This window comes from Halichoeres trimaculatus, unplaced genomic scaffold (assembly GCF_033239565.1).
Source record: "Halichoeres trimaculatus isolate MK-OKI-2021-1 unplaced genomic scaffold, fHalTri1.1 fHalTri1_scaffold_6, whole genome shotgun sequence".
Classification (NCBI taxonomy): domain Eukaryota; kingdom Metazoa; phylum Chordata; class Actinopteri; order Labriformes; family Labridae; genus Halichoeres; species Halichoeres trimaculatus.
Window position 1 is genome coordinate 31,269,454 of NW_027437184.1, and position 19,771 is coordinate 31,289,224.

The following is a 19,771-nucleotide window of genomic DNA, read 5'->3' on the forward strand; positions in this document are numbered from 1 at the left end:
GACACGTGCATGCATGTTTGTTTTCCTCCTCTCTTTCGACCAAAGAGGCTGAATGAGAAGATGGCTCACTACGTCTATCTTTCCTAACATCGGGGTGCATAGGTTCTATAGCGGATTAAGCGTATTAATAGCGGAGTGAGCGTCTGTCAAAAATGCGATCTTTGGGGTTAAGACGGGGCTGCTCGCGCATACACACGGAGAGAGCTGAAGTGAGCGTCCTGAGGGGTAAGGAGGAAACACACGCTAATATGAGTGATGGCACAAAAGATATGGTTCTTAAGCCGCCTGCCACAGTACCAGTGTGGGAATATTTTGTTTTTTATAAGAATGAACAAAGTGTGAGCTCATGAACACCAACGAGCTGATATGTCACATTTGTTTGAAAATAGTGGCGACGAAGAAGAAGAAGAAGGGGAGGTGTAGCGGAGAGTTGTTCTTTGACAATCCGCTCTTACTGAGGCTTTTGGTCGGCAAAGTAAATAGAACTAAAAGCACCAAATGATGGGTGCTCAAAGACAGCTACATTGCCAAAGAAATGCAGGCCTTCAATACGGTTGAAAGCCAGAAATGTTCAAAATGTTTGACAGACAGTACGGAATGACTGGGAAAAAGTACATGTTACAAACTATTCAGGAACTCTATAAACTCCCTTTTATTTAGGCAATAGTTTTTATTGTTGGTTTTTTTTTTTTTTTGGAGTTTCGTTTTTTCTTTAGAGACAGGGTCTATGTTTTATTGTTTTTGATTAGTATTAATTATTTTCATTGACATGTATTTTTTTCTAAGAGAGTCCATTTCATTTTTATTGTTATTTTTTTCTTTCTTGTTTGTTAAATTTATTATATTTTTTGTTTAATTTAATTCATTTAAAAGATCCTGACCTTTTAATTACAGTTGAATACTAGAGGTGTCCCAGTCCAATATTGATATCGGATATCGGTCTGATATCAACAAAAAAAACAAATATCAGTATCGTATCGGAATGCATCTAAAATCTCCGATATAAGCAGTCCATTCCAGACCCCACTCCTGCTGTTTTTGTTTGATTTATTTAGGTTATTTTCTGGGTGTTCTAATTTATTCTTTATTTTATTCAATTACTAGTATATTCTTATACTAAATGTTAAAATTTCTGTTACCCATTGGTTAATAATAAATGGGTCCGTTTTTCCTCATACCTACTGTTGCTGACTACTGTTCTTTGTTTGAATAATATCACTTAATCAAGCCTTTTCTAACATGACAGACATACTACAAAATAAGTAATAAAAGTATGCATGTTTAATGCTGATATCGTATCGGATTAATACCGGTATCGGCCAATACTCAACGCTGCAGTATCGGTATCGTATCGGAAGTGAAAATGTAATATCGGGACATCCCTATTAAATACTCTTAAGAAATTAAAGTTTCTTGCTTTTGATATGGTGTACTCACTTTATTATCCCATTTATCATAATTACATCAATGAAAAAATGGAAAAAAAATCAAAATAACATTGACAATAATATCGTTTATCGGCAATAATATTTGGGAAAATTATCGTCTAGCAAAATTTGTTATCGTGACAGGCCTATATGGTCTGCTGTCTCGCATGCCCTCTCAATCTAAATGCTTTGCACCAGATCAAAGACACAAAAATCATGTAGGATAATTGAATGATCTCTTATTTACTGTTTTCAATCATGAGACCCTGCCAGACACAGCCCACAACCATCACAGCCACCACTCATGGTGTGGACTCCTCTTGTTAGTCCATGGCGGCAAATGCAGCCCAAAACCAGACATTAATGGGTGACCATAAACTGACCAGTTCTCAGGGACCACGACCACAGGACGCTCCAGTCATTAACAGGTCGCTGTGGTTGTCAAGGACCATTTAAGCGCATTAGACACGGTCAGGCTAGCATAACCTGTTAACCGCTTCTTACAGTGGGAGACTGCTGCAGGCGGAGCAGGACAAACATTAGAGGTTAGTTTGTTATGAAGAAGCCCTGGTCAGGATCTCTGAGGGAGGTAAGAGAGCGCTGAGCTGAGGCCAGTGATGGAGCAGAGACAGAGAGGAGGGGCCGGGGCTGTTTAGAAGTGGGTGGTAAACACACACACACACACACACACACACACACACACACACACACACACACACACACACACACACACACACACACACACACACACACACACACACACACACACACACACACACACACACAGACTGAGAAATGGTGGAGGTTTTAGGGGCTGGTCCCAGTGATTTATCCATGTGGTTTCACCAAATGACTTTATGTTCAGAGACTTCTCCCTGACTAGCAGACAGACACTGTGACCCCCCACTGAGTGATTATACATCTACAAGAAGACACTTTCATTACCATCCAAATGATTCGAAACAAACTTCAGATTTGGAGAACTTGTTCAGTAACTTTCAGCGAATTACCTCACGCTGCAAACATTCTTGGGAAAATTGAGTGTAAATTGAATTTAAACATGTTGTGTACTTAAGCAATAACTCTGCTTAGCATGGTTGAACATTTGAGCCTTTTATGAATTATAACTACAGATTCATGCGTTCTGCTGGTAGCTCACAGAAAAACATATTTTTCAAGTGAGTTTCATTTTGTTCCTGCCAAACATAACTGTTCAGGGACATTTCAGTAAAAAAGTGTGGGTGGGAGTTTTTTTTTAAATCTGACCAAACCAAAAATTGTTTTCAGCTTTTCAGCTTTGGATTCTATAAAGACACGTTTGTGTGGTGAAGGAATAATAATCTATGTTTTTTTGAAGTATAGATATTGTAACATATCCTCCTGACTACCAGTAGTTCAATTTTTTCCTCTGTGGAGGACATTTGTAAACCTAAATATCTTCCACTTACTTCACACTACTGAATAAACTCCTCATGCCATCTACAGAGGACCAAATGTGAAGGGGTGGGGCTTTGGTACCTTTCTCTTTTTCATTAAGGAAAATGGCATCCATCAGTGGAAGAGGAAAAGTAAGTGTATAAAACTTTTTAATAAGCAAATTTTGGCTTGAAATTTTGGTGGCATATTTTATATGGGACTCTTAACAACACATTTGAACATGGTCTGAATAATTTTTACTGTATTTTAGGTATTTTAGGTTTTTTCAAAAAAAAAATGTGTTCAGTATTCTAATAACCTCACAAAGATTGGGGAATCTTAAAATCTTTGTGATTGGACAATATTTTTTTTCCTGGTAGTCAGGAGGATTTAGTATTTAATTTTGCACGTACACTTTAACAATAAATAAAAGGAAATCTTGTTGTTGTAACACTTTTTTTTCATTTTCTTATAGTTTAAAGCCATCAATGAATTTGGTGGAATTGCTTTAAAGCTAGAAAAACAAAAACCTACCTTTTCAATTTAGATACAACTGACTGCACCTGTCTTGATTTTCAGAGGTTTAGTATTGTTGAGAATTGTGTAAATGAAAAATGTTTCCTCTTGTGGAAGCTTCCTGTTTGAGTCTTGTATAAATCATACTTTTTGTATTTTTGGTTTTAAACAGATATTTTCTGCATGAGCAATTCTACAAAACACAAAAAATGTAAATGTTATGCCTGGGATTAATAGACTTTATTTTTGAACTCAGTATAAACAGAGAAAATACTAAGATGACAGTTAAAAATGAAAAAACTGTAACCTAATCCTATGAATCACAAAAAAAAATAAAAAAAATCCCCTTTCTAATTCTGATAAAACCTTTCTTCTTCAAAGTGTACGATGCACCAAATGATGATAGAGTATGTATCATTTTAATATTGAAGAGCCTTGGTTGTACATTCCTTCCTTGAGTAACTTTGATGCCAAACCAAACCACTGCAGGGAAACAAAAGGTCTGACCCCGTAATAATTTCAGCAGGATCATCTGCAGGCTGACGCAGTGACCGCACACACACACAAACTCTCACACACACACACGTGGACCCACCTGAGGGTGAGTGATTTAACCTTTGTGGAAATTTTCTGAACAAAAATATGCTTCAAATATCCTAAATACCTGCAGAGTGCCAGCAGGGCTCTGGTTTGGTCTGGTCAGGTTTGGCTTGTTCTGGCAGCGGGGTTGGTTTCATTCCAGACTGGCTACACACTAAGCTCACTTTGGCCCGAGATCTGCTTCCTGTGGGCACCGTGTGTGTGAGTGTGTGTGTGTGTGTATTTGAATAGTTATTGTACTTGGTATTAACAGGACTCCCTGGGCCTTCAAGACACAGACAGACAGACGCATGCTTTGGATGGCTGAAGTGTGACAGTGAAGACTGAGATACCATTAAGCCTCTGTTAACACATCTCTCTGGTATTCAGCTTTAAAGGAGATGATGAAGATAAGGCTAAAGATGAGTGAGTGTACATCAAGTCTGGTGAGGAAGTACCTTAGACTGAAGTTCTTCTGTGTTTTCTTTTAATTCTTTGCACTAAATGCTCTTTAATGAAACTCAAATTCAAACCTAAAGTCAGAAAATTCCCCTCAGAAGCAGCTGTACATCCACAGCTCACCCGTGTGAAATTCCCATCCACTACATCTTCACAGTTTGTAAGTAACACCGCCTTTTCTGCAGCGTGGGGATCAAATCTGTGGGATTAAGTTCTGACACTCTATCTAGATGCAGTTAAAAATTGATGGCTTCAAATTAAGTTTAAGAGGAGTTAGAGTTAAAGCCAGAGATCTGTTACTGCCAGCCATCGGTGAGTCAAGAGTAGCTTTTCACCTTTTCAAAGAGCTACTGAACTTGATCTCGATGTGTCACCCACGTTACGGGTAACATGCATGTGAGGTATCAATTCTCACTTTGGTGAAAAGAGGAGCGTTTGTGCTGTGTCCAGTCATGTCTGACACAGAAGGTATGTTCAGTGAAAGCAAAAAAGCTGTGAAGCGGTAACCTGCAACGTTCTTTTATGCTGTTAAGTCCAACAGAGTTATTCTTTAAATAGAGTTATGAGTTTGCTTTAGAAAGGGCTGTGAATCATACCTTTTCATAAGCATTAAATATCAGTACAATACTCCAGACAACAGCTAAACTATGGCCTGCTGTTGCCATGACAAATTCTTAGTCTTTATGAAAATCTAGGGTCAGACAGATCTATTTAAATCCATCTAGAATAATAAGTAATGCTTATAATGTCTTAATTTAGTGAACTGAAGACTGAAATCTCAATATTGAGGAAACAAAAATCTTTAATGAAAGCAAAAATAAATAAATAAATAAATAAATAAGGTAACTCAAAGAAAAAAAAGAAAATAGAAACATTGTGATTATTTATTTATAGAAAAAACTATCTTAGAAAAAATAGTGAAATATTAAACCACAATTATCCTTTAAAAATCAAAATCATTTCATTAGAGGATGTAGAAATTATTTTATTCCACATTTATGTGCACCAATGTAAGATAAAAACACATCTACACTGAGTCTACACTCTTTACAATGAGCCAGTTTCTCTAGCCTCTTGTTAGATCATTGCACAAACAATTTTACATTCAAAAAATTGGTCAATTGATGAAAAAACTACAAAAAAGCTACTCAAGACTGGTGGGAATCCAGTCAGGGCAAAGAGACAAGGAGTGTGTGAGTCAGAGCTCAAGAAAAGCCGCCAAGTTTCTGTCCATGAGAACACGAACGTGCTCCATTGTTCGCTTCCAGGATGTAGCAAAGCTCATCAATGTGATGCCAGGCAATGGTCAAGGTGAGTAAGGGATAGGGCACACACACACACACACATATGAGAAAGAAACACACACAAGCACACACACTCTCACACACATACACTCCACTCCTTTGTAGGACGCCCTGGCACGCTGTGACTGAGTTTCCCTCACCAACATTAGCCTGTCAGACTGTAAATGTGTGGGCAGAGTGCACTGCACTGTACGACGACATACGAGCAGAAAACTTGCAGATTGTGAACAGCAGCGTGTGTATGTGTGTGTGTGTGTGTGTGAGAATTAAGACTGCAGGCACATCCAGTGTGTGGAAGCCATTCTCTCAGACCTGCTCAGCACTCAGAGCAATAGTTGGCGCTAATTAAGGCTGTACTCCTGGTAATTGCCAACAGCCAAAACTTAATTTCAGGGGGTTTGCTGGGGAAACTCTGTATATTCTACACAAACCTCTTGTGGAACATGTAATTTAGTGGTCCTAAAAGAAACTCGATATAGAAAGCAACAAAATTTGCCTTTATTTAGATGAGCTCTTGGTTTGTTTTCTAAAGACAAGGGACTGTAAATCATGAGTCATGTGGTGCAGCAAACACGGTTAAACGTTGGATGTTATGTTTTCCCAAAGCTGCTGACAGTCATGCACCTCAAATGATAAAACACGCTCACCTCTTTCTCTCGTGAAACATCTCAAAGCCAAGAGGAAAAAGGAAAAAAGACTTCCCTCGTTGCTATTATGTAAACAGCAACGTGCACGGCTTCAATTATAATGACTTTAATTCTTTGTTGCTGTTGATTTAACGTCAAGCACAACAATTTTCATGCTGCCCATAATGACTTAATGGCAACAGCCATTACTGAAAGTAATTTAATGGTGAATGACTCAGATGAGCTCTCTTCTAAAATATTTACAGCATTCCCAAGCTTTTGAGAGTCATCGCTAACCCCTTCTCAGTTAAAAGAGGATTTATGGAGGGCAGTGACACTAGTTGTCGCTGGAAAACAAACACTTAAAACATAAGTGGGAGATGAAAGCGAGTCCCACTCATAATTGTGATCCTCATCACAATTATGAGGAATAGATGTGCAGGTGCAGGACTTTCAGAGTGTGTATGTGTGCGCCTATCCTCGCCTCCACAGCCCCTGCCGAAATGAGATCTCTCCAGTGTTCCTGTCTGATTTTATTGTTTTCATGGCCTGTATTATAAGCACCCACCCACCACCTCCTCCCTCAGAGCAGCTGGATAAAATACACTTGATGGTGTGCCAAGAAGTGTGCTTTTTTCTTCCTGTACGCTTGAGTTGCGGGGTTTTATCTTTCCCTAATAACCAGTCCTGTCTGGGTACAATGATCTCCCGCAGTCTCAGCGGGATGCAAACACAGAGCAGAGACACAGGGCACCAATTGCCCATGTCAGGGAACAGGAGAGCTGCCACTTCTGCTCTGGTTTCATTGACTGGGATGGTTTGCGTGTTACTGGCCGTGTATCCCCCTCTACTGGTGGCTCTGCTGTACTCAAAGAAGTGTTAACCAAATGTTAACCAAATTTTAAACTGTTGATTCAAATATGTTTTCACTCGTTTATTACAAGATGTTTCTCAGAGGGATGGCAGAATTTTAAACACGGGCCAAAATGGCAACCAATTCCCCAAAAGATGGTGGCCAAGTTATAAATTTGGTTGCCCAAAAAGTAAACAAATGTTTCAACAATTCAGAAAGAGTGATTAACTCAAAATTAGCATGGACCCTTTTAATTGTGGTTAATTTAACAAAAACCATACCTTCACAAACAACATAACTTCTTTCTAAGTTACTTGGAGTGTTTCATTGGCTTTATGGGATCAAACAGCTGTTGAGAGACAGAAAACATGGGAACTAGAGAGTGGGTTAAAACATGGAGCAAAGGCAGGAAGTCAAACCAGTAAATACTATGTTGATGACTGTAGCCTCTGTATATGGGGTGCGCCAAAGCTGATACATAAACTGGTGCAAAATGTTTAAAACTTGTTTACAACTATACTTTTATTGTATTTTAATGTACGATAGTCTTTTAATACACTTTGGTTTCTCTTGTTTTGCTTCATTTTCACTTATGCTCTATTGTTGTGTGTTGTTTTATATGATGCTCCTTTTAACCTCTGTAAAGTGTGTTTTGGTTTCTAAGAAGCGCTTCATAAATAAAATATTATTATTATTATTATTGTTATTATGATTATTATTATTAAAGTCATATCCTGGTTACACAATTCTTGTCTATGTCCAAAAATGTCACCACCACATGTCAGCGTGTTTGAATTGGGTTCACCTGAAGTGCTAATGGAAACAATTAATACACATTAGAGCTGAAAGCATTCCTCGAATGATTCGAGGTACTCGATTATAAAAAATACTCGAGTAATTTTCTCCGCGTCGAGGAATCGTTTAATTTTAAAAAAGATCAAAGAGTGGTATTTCAAATAGAGCTGAGGCCATATTAAGAGAGTTATCAGTTTTCAAGCTACCCCTTATACAAAATAGCAACTAGCAAAAATTCTAGCTTCTCTTCTGGAGTTTGGAGACTAATGGGTCATTCTAAGAAACGGGTTCGCAACATTTGATGAGATGTACAAGGCACAAAAATGTGTCAAAGTGTGTTTACAAATTTCCGAGCTACCAAGGCAAGTGCTCTTATTGACATGCTGTATCAGAAAATTCTATTTCTTAAAGAAAAAAAAAATCATTTGAAAAATAACTGCTCTTTAACTAAACAAAAATGTATTTTATCCGATTACTCGATTAATCGATGGGATTTTCAGTAGAACACTCGAATACTAAAATATTCGATAGCTACAGCCCTAATACACATTGAAGAATCTTTCGTTTTTTAAGCTCCAAACCCCCAAAACACAGGTACAACAGAAACAAAACAAGCAGACATGTTTCACATTTTTTGTAGGATTGGGATCTTTGGCGACTGGAGCACTTTCTTTGGTGACTGCCCTCACTTGTGGCACCATGAGGCGATCTAGATGTCTGTGGAACTGCAACACTTTGCGGTGGCAGGCTAAACGTCAAACTGTTCTGTTTCTGATGACAGATGACACTGATTTGATTTTGATATGAAGAGCTCACAGTCTCTGGCTACAAATATTATTCTCAATGTCTGTTCCAAAGATGAGCTACACTGAGAGAAAATGTTGAAGTTTTCTGCGTGTGAAACCCAACAAGGAACATAAAATGTATATAGTTTCACAAACTGTTGAATATGATTTAAATAACTTGAAAATAGATCAATCTAAAAGGGGAATGTTCCACTGTGTGTAACTGAGGCTGATCTGTCACATGTCCCATTTTACAAGCTATTTTTATGTACTTTAAATGGGAATGTTGGATTACATTTTTTGTTTATGGCAGCTAACTGTGGAAGAAAAACTGCTGCTTTCTGTCTCAGCCAGGACACTAATTCAAATAAAAGTCAAATCAAAATAACAAAAAAATAAAAGTTATTGGTTGATTTTTCTGTACTCAAACAGTAGCCTAAATAACAAGTCAGTCTTCCACTGTGGGGAAGTAATGGCTGCCACTGGCAATGAATGTTGAATAAAATCAGGAAGAAGAGCTATTTTTAGATAATTAAGCACATGGCATGAGAACATGGTGCCAGCAATTAGAGAGCAGACTGACCAATGGCTGGTGTGTAATGCCAACATCTAATTTTTGTTGGTGGTTGTTTGCATTTGGCAAAATACTGCAACATGATATTAACAATATTCCTCATCCATGCACATTATAATCTAGGAAAGGTAAATTCAAACTATTTATAAGGTCAGGCGCCCAGTAACAAGAGGGAAAAACTTTATCATTGATCTTTGGGTTAGCAGAATGGGGGTTAAAGTTGGTCACTTGTGGCGGCCCCCTTTTGGCATCAGCAGGGTCGCTGGATGTTTCCATAGGCTAAACTTTAACATCAAGCTAAAAATGACAAATGAAGAGGTTTGTCAACAATCTTTCCATGCTGTGTTGTGGCAGATAAAACAGTTACCACAAACACATTCTTTCTGGAGTAAATGGCAGAATTAACTCCAAATAAACAAGTTCAGTCCATTAAAGGAGAAAAAAGCAAGGCTGAAAAATATTAACGGCAGGAATGGTGAGAAAAGTCTTATGACATCACAGGGTCACATGTAATATCACGTGAAGGGTGGGTAAAGAGCTGCTGGTATGCTTGTCTTTTCAATGCTACAATAATCAAAGAACTTTAGATGAAACGAGAGAACAGCTACTAAAACAAATGATTGTTAAGTGGGTATAAGATGACGTGATGCTATTCAAAGTTTGTTTTAAGACATGCTGTGGAGTCTTTATTTGAAATTGGCCCAAAGGTATTAAAGCTGCAACACTCTCTTGTGTTTTCAGGTCTTAACTGTGCAGAGAGAGCTAAAGAATCAAACAAAAACTTTTAATAAAATATGAGTATTTATACTTTTTATCAGTTTAACAGGATGATACATTAAAATGTGTTACTGTAGTGATCATCACTGCTTTTTTAGTTCGTCAACATCCTAAGACCACTGGCTCCCTCTGCTGTTAGTTTGTAGCTATGACTTGGGTCAACTATATACGGTATGTGTTATATTTTCAAATTATCACTGAAGTCTAATTTAAAAATAATCCCAAATGAATGTACGTTACATTTCTTTCAACACGCCTCGACTGGAGTAGAAGGATAATTGTGATCGATTATGTTTTTGTAACCATTTTGTAGCCACTGGTTGTTGAACTTTCTCCAGAAGGAGATTTTCTCTACTGCCTTCTGACTCAGTATCTAACTTGTGATGGTTATAATGCGTTGGTTGTAGCAACTTTAAATCTCAGGTCAACATTGATAAAACCAACTTGGTTGTAAGCAAAGTCCCCAGGCTAACATCTTTTCAGATAAACATGACTGATCGACCATCATCACTGACTGATGGAGCAAAATTGCCCTTAAAGAAAACTAAGATGATAAGCTCAATATCGTTACTAAATCCACAACTTCCTGTTAGGTAATGAAAACAAACAAAGGGGTTTATATTTACATGAGCTGTGTCAAAAATACCATAGCAACATTGCCACAACAAACTAGAAGCTGGTTTGAAGAACAAAACATTCAGTGATTAAACCCAATTTAGCATGAGCATGTTATTGAATTAATCATCCCTCCTGCACCATTCATCATTGCTGTACTACTTTAAGCATGGACTTATAAAGCTATAGAACCAGACTGGTGTACATCTCTTGTGGTGCACTTGCAAACAACTCACAAAGTCACTTTTTTTTCCTTAATGTTGAGCTGTGAGTAAATAAAACTCAAATTAACACCCAGGCCCACTCAATTTCCCATGGCATCAGGATATTATTAACTGTTATGGTTGGGAAAGAAACTGTTTAAAAAAGTAAGGCTGAAATAACACTTATAACCATCTTAGCCAGAGTTCTGAAATTGTGACCTATTTATAAACATTGACCCAGTCTAGAAACAGGACAACATGTCCTCTGGCAGTGTGCACTGTTCAGGCACTACAGCATATCTTCTACAGAAACTCAGTAAACATCTCCATCAGGGTTCTGAAATTTGCAAAATCAACTTCATGGCTCCTTTAAAAAGGTCCTTCACAGACAAGAAGGTGAAGGATTGTGACTCTCTGAGCTTGGTTTTTGAGGTTTGAGCTCACAGCTGAAGGGAGGAAGCGGAGGGTTACCTTGATAAACAAACGATGTTGCTCTAGTTATTTAGGCCAGTGTTATGTAACATTCATTAAATGTGAAACAGTTAACTGAGAGCATTTACCTTTAAAGTATCAGATAATCCTCACTTGACTGCTAAATGTTTTTAGAAATCTGTGCCTCCTCAGTGAAATGATTTAAATGGGTTAAATAACAGAGCAATGACAGGATCAGGTGTGTCCCTGCAATGTGTGATTTTAATACAGATTCATGCAGGGTGAATTGTTTCATGAATATCTTTTGAAACACCTAAACAACAACAGTACTCAACAACAAAAAAAATCTGCACCAGTATCAGCTTTTCAGCATCAGTCAAAGTCTATAAAAATGCACCACAGCAGCTCTAGCAAAGAGCACCAAGGTCTCACATGAACTCAGTGACACCAAATCCTGCAGTAGCAATTACGCAACACTAGATGGTGATATCTCACCAATCCTGCTGAAAAACTAAGCTGGGCCACGAAAGAGGAGTCAAGTTACATTTGGGAGCGCCAGAGTTTGGCTTTTAAAAACAGCAGAATGGAGGACACGCACTTCAAAGTTTCCAGTTCAGCTCCACTGGGCAAGGGCACATGAGTGCAACAGCGGACACCCTGATGACAGATGGACTCAGAACACTGAAGACAAGCAGATGTTTAGGGACCCTGATCTGATCAGCAGAGGAGACCCAACACCTCCTCGTGCTCAAAACAGAGCAGAAACACCCAGAGATGGAGAGAGTTGCGGTGAAAAAAACAGAATGAAAGAAGAGGGGAGAAGGAAAGGGGGGAGAAAAGGCAGAGAAGAGACATAAAAAGGAGAACGAGTGAGGGGAGGGAGATTCACAGTGGGGAGCGCGGAGAGCGCGGAGAAAGGAAAGAGAAAGAACTCTAAGAGTGGGAGGGAGAATGTTTTTATCCTCATGTGCACTCAGTTAGAGGGGTCAGTGAGTGCGATTGTTCCTGGACTGCCTGTCAAAACAGTGCGGCTACCACAGCGCCTATTCATCTCCGCCCCACTTTGAAATGCACGCACGCACAAACCCTATACCAACGCACTCATGTATGCATGTGCAAATGTATGAGGTTCATCCAAAAGCTTTTAATACTCTTATTAAAGCCTTAGCAACAACCCAATAACAGCATCAAAACAGCCTTTTTCAGAGCTGCGTCACTGCACCACCAACACTATCCACTGACTGTGTTTGAGTTTCAGAAGCATGCACAGGCAAGTGAATAACTGCAGTGTGCAAAAAGTGGCAGGCAACTTGTCGTGGTCACGGGAAAAAGACTTCTTACCAGGTAGAGGAGGAAGGTGTGCAGGCCAGTGCCAAGACCCACTGAGGAGAGGATGCCCAGACCGACCCAGTAGGCGCACCACAGCGTCTTCTTCTCCATGTAGTGCACATACTGCAGAGGCCAGAGAGAGGGACGGTGAACCACATGGCAGAGACACATGCACAGAGTGTGAGGAAAACAAGAAGGGGGTGGGAGGAAGGGGTTTACAGAGGAAGGGAGGGAGAGAGACAGGCTGAGAGAAGGTACGAGAGTGAAAGTGTGCAAAACAGAGGGCACTTTAAAGGGTGGGAGAGGGCAAGTGAGCGGTGGAGGAGGAGAGGGGGACAGACCTTTAGAGAGACAGAGGTTGTTGTTGAGTGTAGAGGACAGAGCCGTAGGGTAGGAGTGTTCAGCACACTGACAGAAGAACAGAACTATTATTCTTATTGGTGGCAGCCAGCTCTTACACAACGAGTTAAGCAAAGCAAGCCAAGAACTCTTTTATCTCTCTTTCTCTTCCTCCTGTTCATCCACCGCTCTGTTTACACCTCCTCCCTCCAGCCAGGGCAGGTTGTTTTCAGGAGGAAGCGTGGAGTGTGTAGATTACGGGAAGAAGGGAGGGGACAGAGGATTGGAAGGAGGTGGGGGACCAAAGACTTCATTTCCCAGGAAACCCAGCAAAACAAAAACACCACAAACTGCTTCTGTCTTTGCTGGCAGGATTCTGGGAAACGCAGTGCCAGCCATGGGCAATTGTTACGTGAAGTTACTGAGAAGTGATTACACAACTCCCAAGTCACGGCATTAAAAAAAAAAAAAAAAAAAAGTTTAATGGAAGTGGGTTTCAAAATACTACAGGAAAATAAAATAATAATAAAGTAAAAAGGAAGAAACGGGCTTAGTGAAACCACAGTACGGTTTACTTCCATATACATTAACAGCTCTGTTGTTTGAACTGTGGACATAAGAGATTAGCAGCTCAAACAGAGCTTTGTGTGAGGTTAATAATTTAACCAAAGTCAAAGACACTGGCACAAGCACGCACTTGTTAGAGGTAATGTTCGCGCAGGTACCCTGTCATAAGAACTGTTCAGTTCCTGAGGCACAGATCGTAACACCGACAAGGCTTTCACATCATGAACAAACCCTCTTTTGTTGGTAGATATTGCAACACCTTTATGACTTATGATAAATGAACAAATATCAAAGTCTGCAAGTTAGCTATGAAATCATTTTGGTGATGTGTTTCAACTGTTTTTCATGTAAAACAGTTCACTGTGATATATTTCTGATAATTATTTAAAGGGGACATATCATGTTTGTTTCTCCTTTTTACTATGCCAGACTAGGATGCCTGTAAAGCATTTCTGCCCTCAGTACAAATCATTTAGTTCCTTCATTGCCCCACAATAGCGTTCTCAATATCCTCATTTTAGGCCATTCTGAAGATCTCGTTGAAACGCTCCGTTTGGAGAATGACCTCCAGTAACCTCGCAACGTCACAGCCCTTTGTGCTCTGATTGGTCAGTTCTATCAGAGGGGTGGGGGGGTAGAGCCAGGGGGCGGTTTTTGCAGCATGGCAGTATTTACAAAATCGCCATATTAAATGGAGCAGTCCGAGCAAGTTTGCTGTTTGCCAAGACTTCTCCGTAAGGCATTGATAGCACTAATAAAATGGCAGAGTGTAGGGTACGTCCTTTTGTATTGGACCCTGAGTCAGACCCGGACGGTTCTGCAGCTCAGGAGGAAGAAAATCCACCTCGACAAAGATCATCTCAGGACGCTTCAGTGTGGTGAGTCAAACCGGTACTGTAACATGTATAGTTTATATGTGGGAATATAGGCAGACTTCACCAATAAACTATTTCTATAACAGGGCTCCATCCTGCTCCTTCACTTTTCTCTGTCTGTTTTATCCATCATGCTGAAAGTGTAGTCCAAAGATCGCCTCTACCGTCAGTTCGTCACTATGTTATTACCGCAGCATTATTGTGGTCCAGGTTCACAGTGCATGTCAGAACAAGCATGCAAATATCACAGTCTCACAAGTATTACGACGTCTGCTAAAACTACAGTGTTTTAACTGCTAATTCACCATGTAAACCCGAGCTGCTCAGCAGAGCAGAGTCCCTGCATCCAGCACTCAGTCAGTCGGCTCTTGGTGGGTGTATCCCTCGGTGGCGGTTGTGTGAGTAACTGACATCACAGAGGAGGAGCTGCTTTATCAGATTACTCCAATAAAAAGAAAGGATCCTCGTATCGTCACGAAGTTCGAAATCTCGCCGCCAAATGGCAATGACCTATTTTCAGAGGCATCAAATCTCGTTCTAGGATATCAGAAAAAATACAATATCTCATTTTTTGAAAATTCAGGGGGTGAAAGGTCTTGTTTTCAAATTTATTATATGTAAGTATCAAATCAGGGATCAGCATGATATGTCCCCTTTAAAAGCAAGCAACTGATACTGGAAGAGATATAAAGGTAAACAATGTTGTTTGTTATGAGTACTTGAAACTGCAGTAATGGGATTCTGACTGTCAGCTCTATCATACTCAGCAGGATCAGTGTAGAAAAGACAATAGAGAGTACTTTTTACTATTTTTAACTATTAAGATTAACAGGGAGTAAAAGTAATGTAGAATGTGTTCATGCTGTTAATGGTGTTAAAGTGGCATCCAGTCACCTTCTGATGCGTTCCTTCAACACGGTAGGCAATGGAGAGGAGGACAAGCAGCATCAGCAGGCCAAACACAGTCTGTCTTTGCTGCCAGAGCCTATATGAAGATGAAACAGAGAACGAAGATGGAACATGATTGATGCAAGAGTGTAAAGAAGAAGATGTCACATTACTTAAGAGGAGGATAAAGAACATGATACGGCAGTAAAAGTGCTGAAGCAGGTTAAAAAGATAATGAATCAAAGCATGATGAGGCAGTATTAGTGAAGCCAACGGATGCCACTCTCTGGCACAAGAGGAGGTTCTTTTCATTTCTTCATAGGGAGAGAGGGACATCTGCTGGGAACTATTCAAACCACCGCAATTATAGTGTTAAGCAACAGGAATGGCATGTTCTCAGTAGGATAACAGTGTTGTGTTATACACAGAACACAAATGCATTTCTCTGTTCCTGTGCTTATCAGGTTCACTTGACCCTAAAGGAGTGTTGATGCTGGCTTAGCAATTTGTATACACAACTATTATGAGACTAAAGGGGACACAAATAAATTAAATCAGTCTCTAATTTTTAAGACTACAGCACAAATAGTTTTCCTGGATTGACTACTTATGCCAGCAATGACCAAAACCTTAAGAATATTTTAAACTTAACATAAAAATCATAAAATGAAAACAATGAGACACATGTTGGAGATACAATAAGACTGGTGTCTCCATCTTTCATATACTGTGGACGTGCTCTGTGCTCAAAGACAGTGGAAAAACATTTAACATGTTCTTTAAGAGGACCTAAAAAAATAAAATTCAAGTATATGCAAAGTTGACTGTTCTAGACTCTACTTTTGAGCCCAGAGATTCAGACTTGTCTCATTAGGAAAAACCATGGATAACCCTGGCTTCATTAACATCCCAACAGATATTACTGAAGTACTAGAGAAGAAAAGAAACATCCCAAGGAGAGGGGGCATCAACCATGGCTCAAGTTGCTGCAAATGAAAGAGTGACATATAGCTCACTTGTCAAGCTTTTTGTCACTTCCTCTATTAAAAATCAGTTAAACTGTTCGACACAAAAAGTGACAACACTGAACTTTTTTGCACAAGATAAAATACTGACAAATATATGTGATTTTTATACTTTGTTTATTAATTTAAGATAGCTTTATGAAGCATGAAATGTACGTAAGTTAACGTTTAACTAGCTTTTCTATAAATAATAATTTCAAACATTTGTGACTTCACACGAGGCCTTGTTTAAAACATGCTGAACTCGAGAAGCAGTGCTAATTGTAGCATCAATGACGTTATTTCGGCTAACTATTGTTAGCATTAGCTTACTGTGATTAATTCTTCGTCAAAGTTAGTTTGACCGGCCTAGGTGGAAATGTTAACGATTTCTCGGTTAAACTTGTTGAATACATTAACTCACCGGCGTCAACGATGGTTTACCTGCGTTCCTGAGAAATTACGACAAAAAACACTCGACTAGACGAGTTGAGGTGACTCCCCCTTTCCTCAATTACCTGCCTGGTTATCGCGAGCTCAACCAACCGCTAACAAGAAGTGAGACGACGGTTAGTTTACGGGCTGTGTACTACGCAGGGACTGTTAATCCTTCATTTAACAGGAAACTAAATTAACGCAGCCTACAATAAGATTACACCTCCATTATAATATGCGCAATTGTTCTTTTAAACTGTCACTCAAAAAAATAAATTAAATAAAATAAAGACGTGCGGTTTATAAAACTGGTTTGACTAAATCAGATATAACGTGGACGCTCTGGAGCCCAAAAATATCTCAATGTGATTGAGTGTCAAAATAAGAATTATAGTTACTGACAGATGGATAAACTTTATTAACTAACTAACTTTACAACAGAAATTGGATATTAAGAATATGGTGCCCCTGAAAGGTCATAATGAAATAAAAAATATTTTTTCCAAGGGGACACATCCGGTTTCAAAATACAAGACAATGTGGAAATGCTAAAATCTAGTTTCTGGAGTGTCCGCTTGAGGCTGGCTCCAGAAGTCACATACACACAAAGCCAAAAAATGATATTTCACAGCAGAGATAAACATATTTAAAGCCTGATACAAAGAACATCTCTGTTCTTAATCACTAGTTCCACTATCTGCTCACACTGTACAGGGGTAAACTTTCTAACTCTGCAGTTTATAAGATATTAAGATTGCGAGTTTGCCCAGTCTGAGGCACAGTAGGAATGGGTACCTTTCACATTTGAACTGATACAGTACCGATGCCCAGTACCTGGCAATAGGGTCACCAGGTGTCCCACTTTGTGCACAGCATTTTAATCACTTTTCCCACATCCCACAGATTGAGACGATGACCCATGTTTGATCACCTCTTGCTTTCCAAAGTGGGGCAGTCTTCTTGATGACAATATGGCTTTCATCCAGTAGCTTAAAGAGGGCCATCACTATTGCATGTGTCTATTGTCAGTTAATATCAGTGTGCATGTGGCATTTGTGTAACATACATGAGTTCATCAACCTGTCACCTGCCTCTTTCTTACCTCCACCTGCTAACACGAAAATCAAAGGCAAATACCACAGACAACAGGATGCAGATTTTGGTGGAAAAAACTTTAAATTCCTCTGCTGGGAGCTGAGAACATGTTTATTTAAAGTCGAAACCAGTGCAGGGCAATTTACAGCGAGTGTTTTGGGAACCTGATTAAATATTTCCACCACGCATGGAGGTGAGTATGATGTGAAGCAACAGGTGTCATGGTGTAAAACCTACAAGAAACAGCTCATGCAGAATGTTAAAATGTTGTCATTTGTGCCTTTTTGTCTTATTGCGAACATAAAAACAGCCGGTACTCTAAATGTATACAATCACAATATTTCACAAGCTCTGGTTTCTTTTTTTGAATTTTTATAAGTAGATTTTTACTAAGTTTTTATGAGTATTATTGTCCTGTGACAAATGCATTTCCTTGTCTTTTGAATTGGAAAAATTCCATAAGATGAAAAAAATGAAAATAATAAGCACAAATGTGCACACTGTGTGCACCAAATCAAATTGTTGTCATTAATATAAGCTCAGTCTCAATACAGATGTTTATGTTTGAGGGTTAGATGGACTTTATTTAAAGTGTTTGCTTTTGTTTCACCATTGTTGAAATGTGTCCCACACAAACACACTCCTTGTCCCACATGTGGCTTTTAAGCACCTGGTCACCCTACCTGGCAACTGGTACTGGTACTCAATGGTACCAATTTTCGCTAATTTTGTTTGTCTATGTGGTTACATATGTGGTTTATTCTTCAGTACGTGACCGTGTAATGCTATGTTCATGTCCAGTATGGAAAATCGCCTACTCTTCCACTCTCTCACAGTGTTAAGGTATCTAGAGATGGTACCTTTTAATTTTATGTGACTCAGTACTTAGTACTACAGACGGACTTATTGAAGTACCTAATTCGGTACCCATCTCTCCTGACATATGTAGCTGTTCGTGTGGGGACTCAAAGACCGCATCACTGCCAATAAGGTCGCACCAGACAATTTGCTTCAAAAATCCATTTCAATAAACGGACGAGTGGTGTAAGGGATCCATTTATTATACAGTCTATAATTTCTTCCAAATTCTGGAAAAAAAGTGTTGTAATGTTGGGTGGTAGCCTCAGGCTGTGAGAAATGAAGCTCATGCAGAATCGCTAAAAATCGCTCTTGTTTCTTAGAGTCCACTAAAGAGGGGCTGCATATCGAAGACTGTTTGATAAATGGACGTAGTATCTGTAATGTTTGCCCATCTTTTTCTAACATAAAGACTATTTCTTAAATTGCATACATCTGCACTCACACTTACTATTTTGGGTGCATAAATGCATTTGAGTGATGGTTGCCATTCAGGAATAACACCTGTGAACAGTTGTGCAATGCGCTCATCATTTCCAGTTAAGTGCGAAGCCATAGCATTTGATTTAAGATAACACTATTCTGTGAACACTTCTACACTACACTAGGAAGTAAAAAGTGTGCAGTTTACCTCATGTAAGTGTACTAATGGATTTATCTCATTTGAGACACAGCAAGAGTTTTGAAGCAAATCATCAGCAGGAACTGTATTTAAAATAGGGCGGGCTTTGGGTCTTCTCACTAACAGGTGGAGGATAACCTCCATGTCAGTCTTGTGAGCTGTACCTCTGAGAAAATCTGTGATCTTAGTATCTCCTAAACTGCTGAGTTATACGAAAATCCAGCCCCATGCAGTGTTTGCTGATAGAGAAATTGGCGATTCAGGCTGAATTCAGTTTTTGCACCAGACAGTGAACTTGTTTATTTCTGCTGTGAGAATCGTCTTTCTTCGCTTGGTGTGCACTCAGTTTCATGTACTCCTGGAGCCAGCCTTAAGCGGACACTCCACAAACTGCAGTT

General features: G+C 39.3%; 1 protein-coding gene across 3 annotated transcripts in view; it reads right to left on the bottom strand.

The window, feature by feature from the left end:
- LOC141791833 (vacuole membrane protein 1-like) overlaps window positions 1-19,771 on the bottom strand; it is an 87,065-nt gene that overhangs the window by 59,628 nt on the left and 7,666 nt on the right. For 2 of the 3 annotated variants that reach the window (XM_074672493.1, XM_074672494.1), the window contains exons 4-5: window positions 15,366-15,456; window positions 12,703-12,813 (exon numbers count right to left, since the gene is read on the bottom strand). In XM_074672493.1, the coding sequence (XP_074528594.1) occupies window positions 12,703-12,813; window positions 15,366-15,456 (202 nt within the window). Of the gene's footprint in view, window positions 1-12,702; window positions 12,814-15,365; window positions 15,457-16,787; window positions 16,892-19,771 lie in introns of those variants that run through there. The other variant, XM_074672495.1, reaches the window with a different exon arrangement.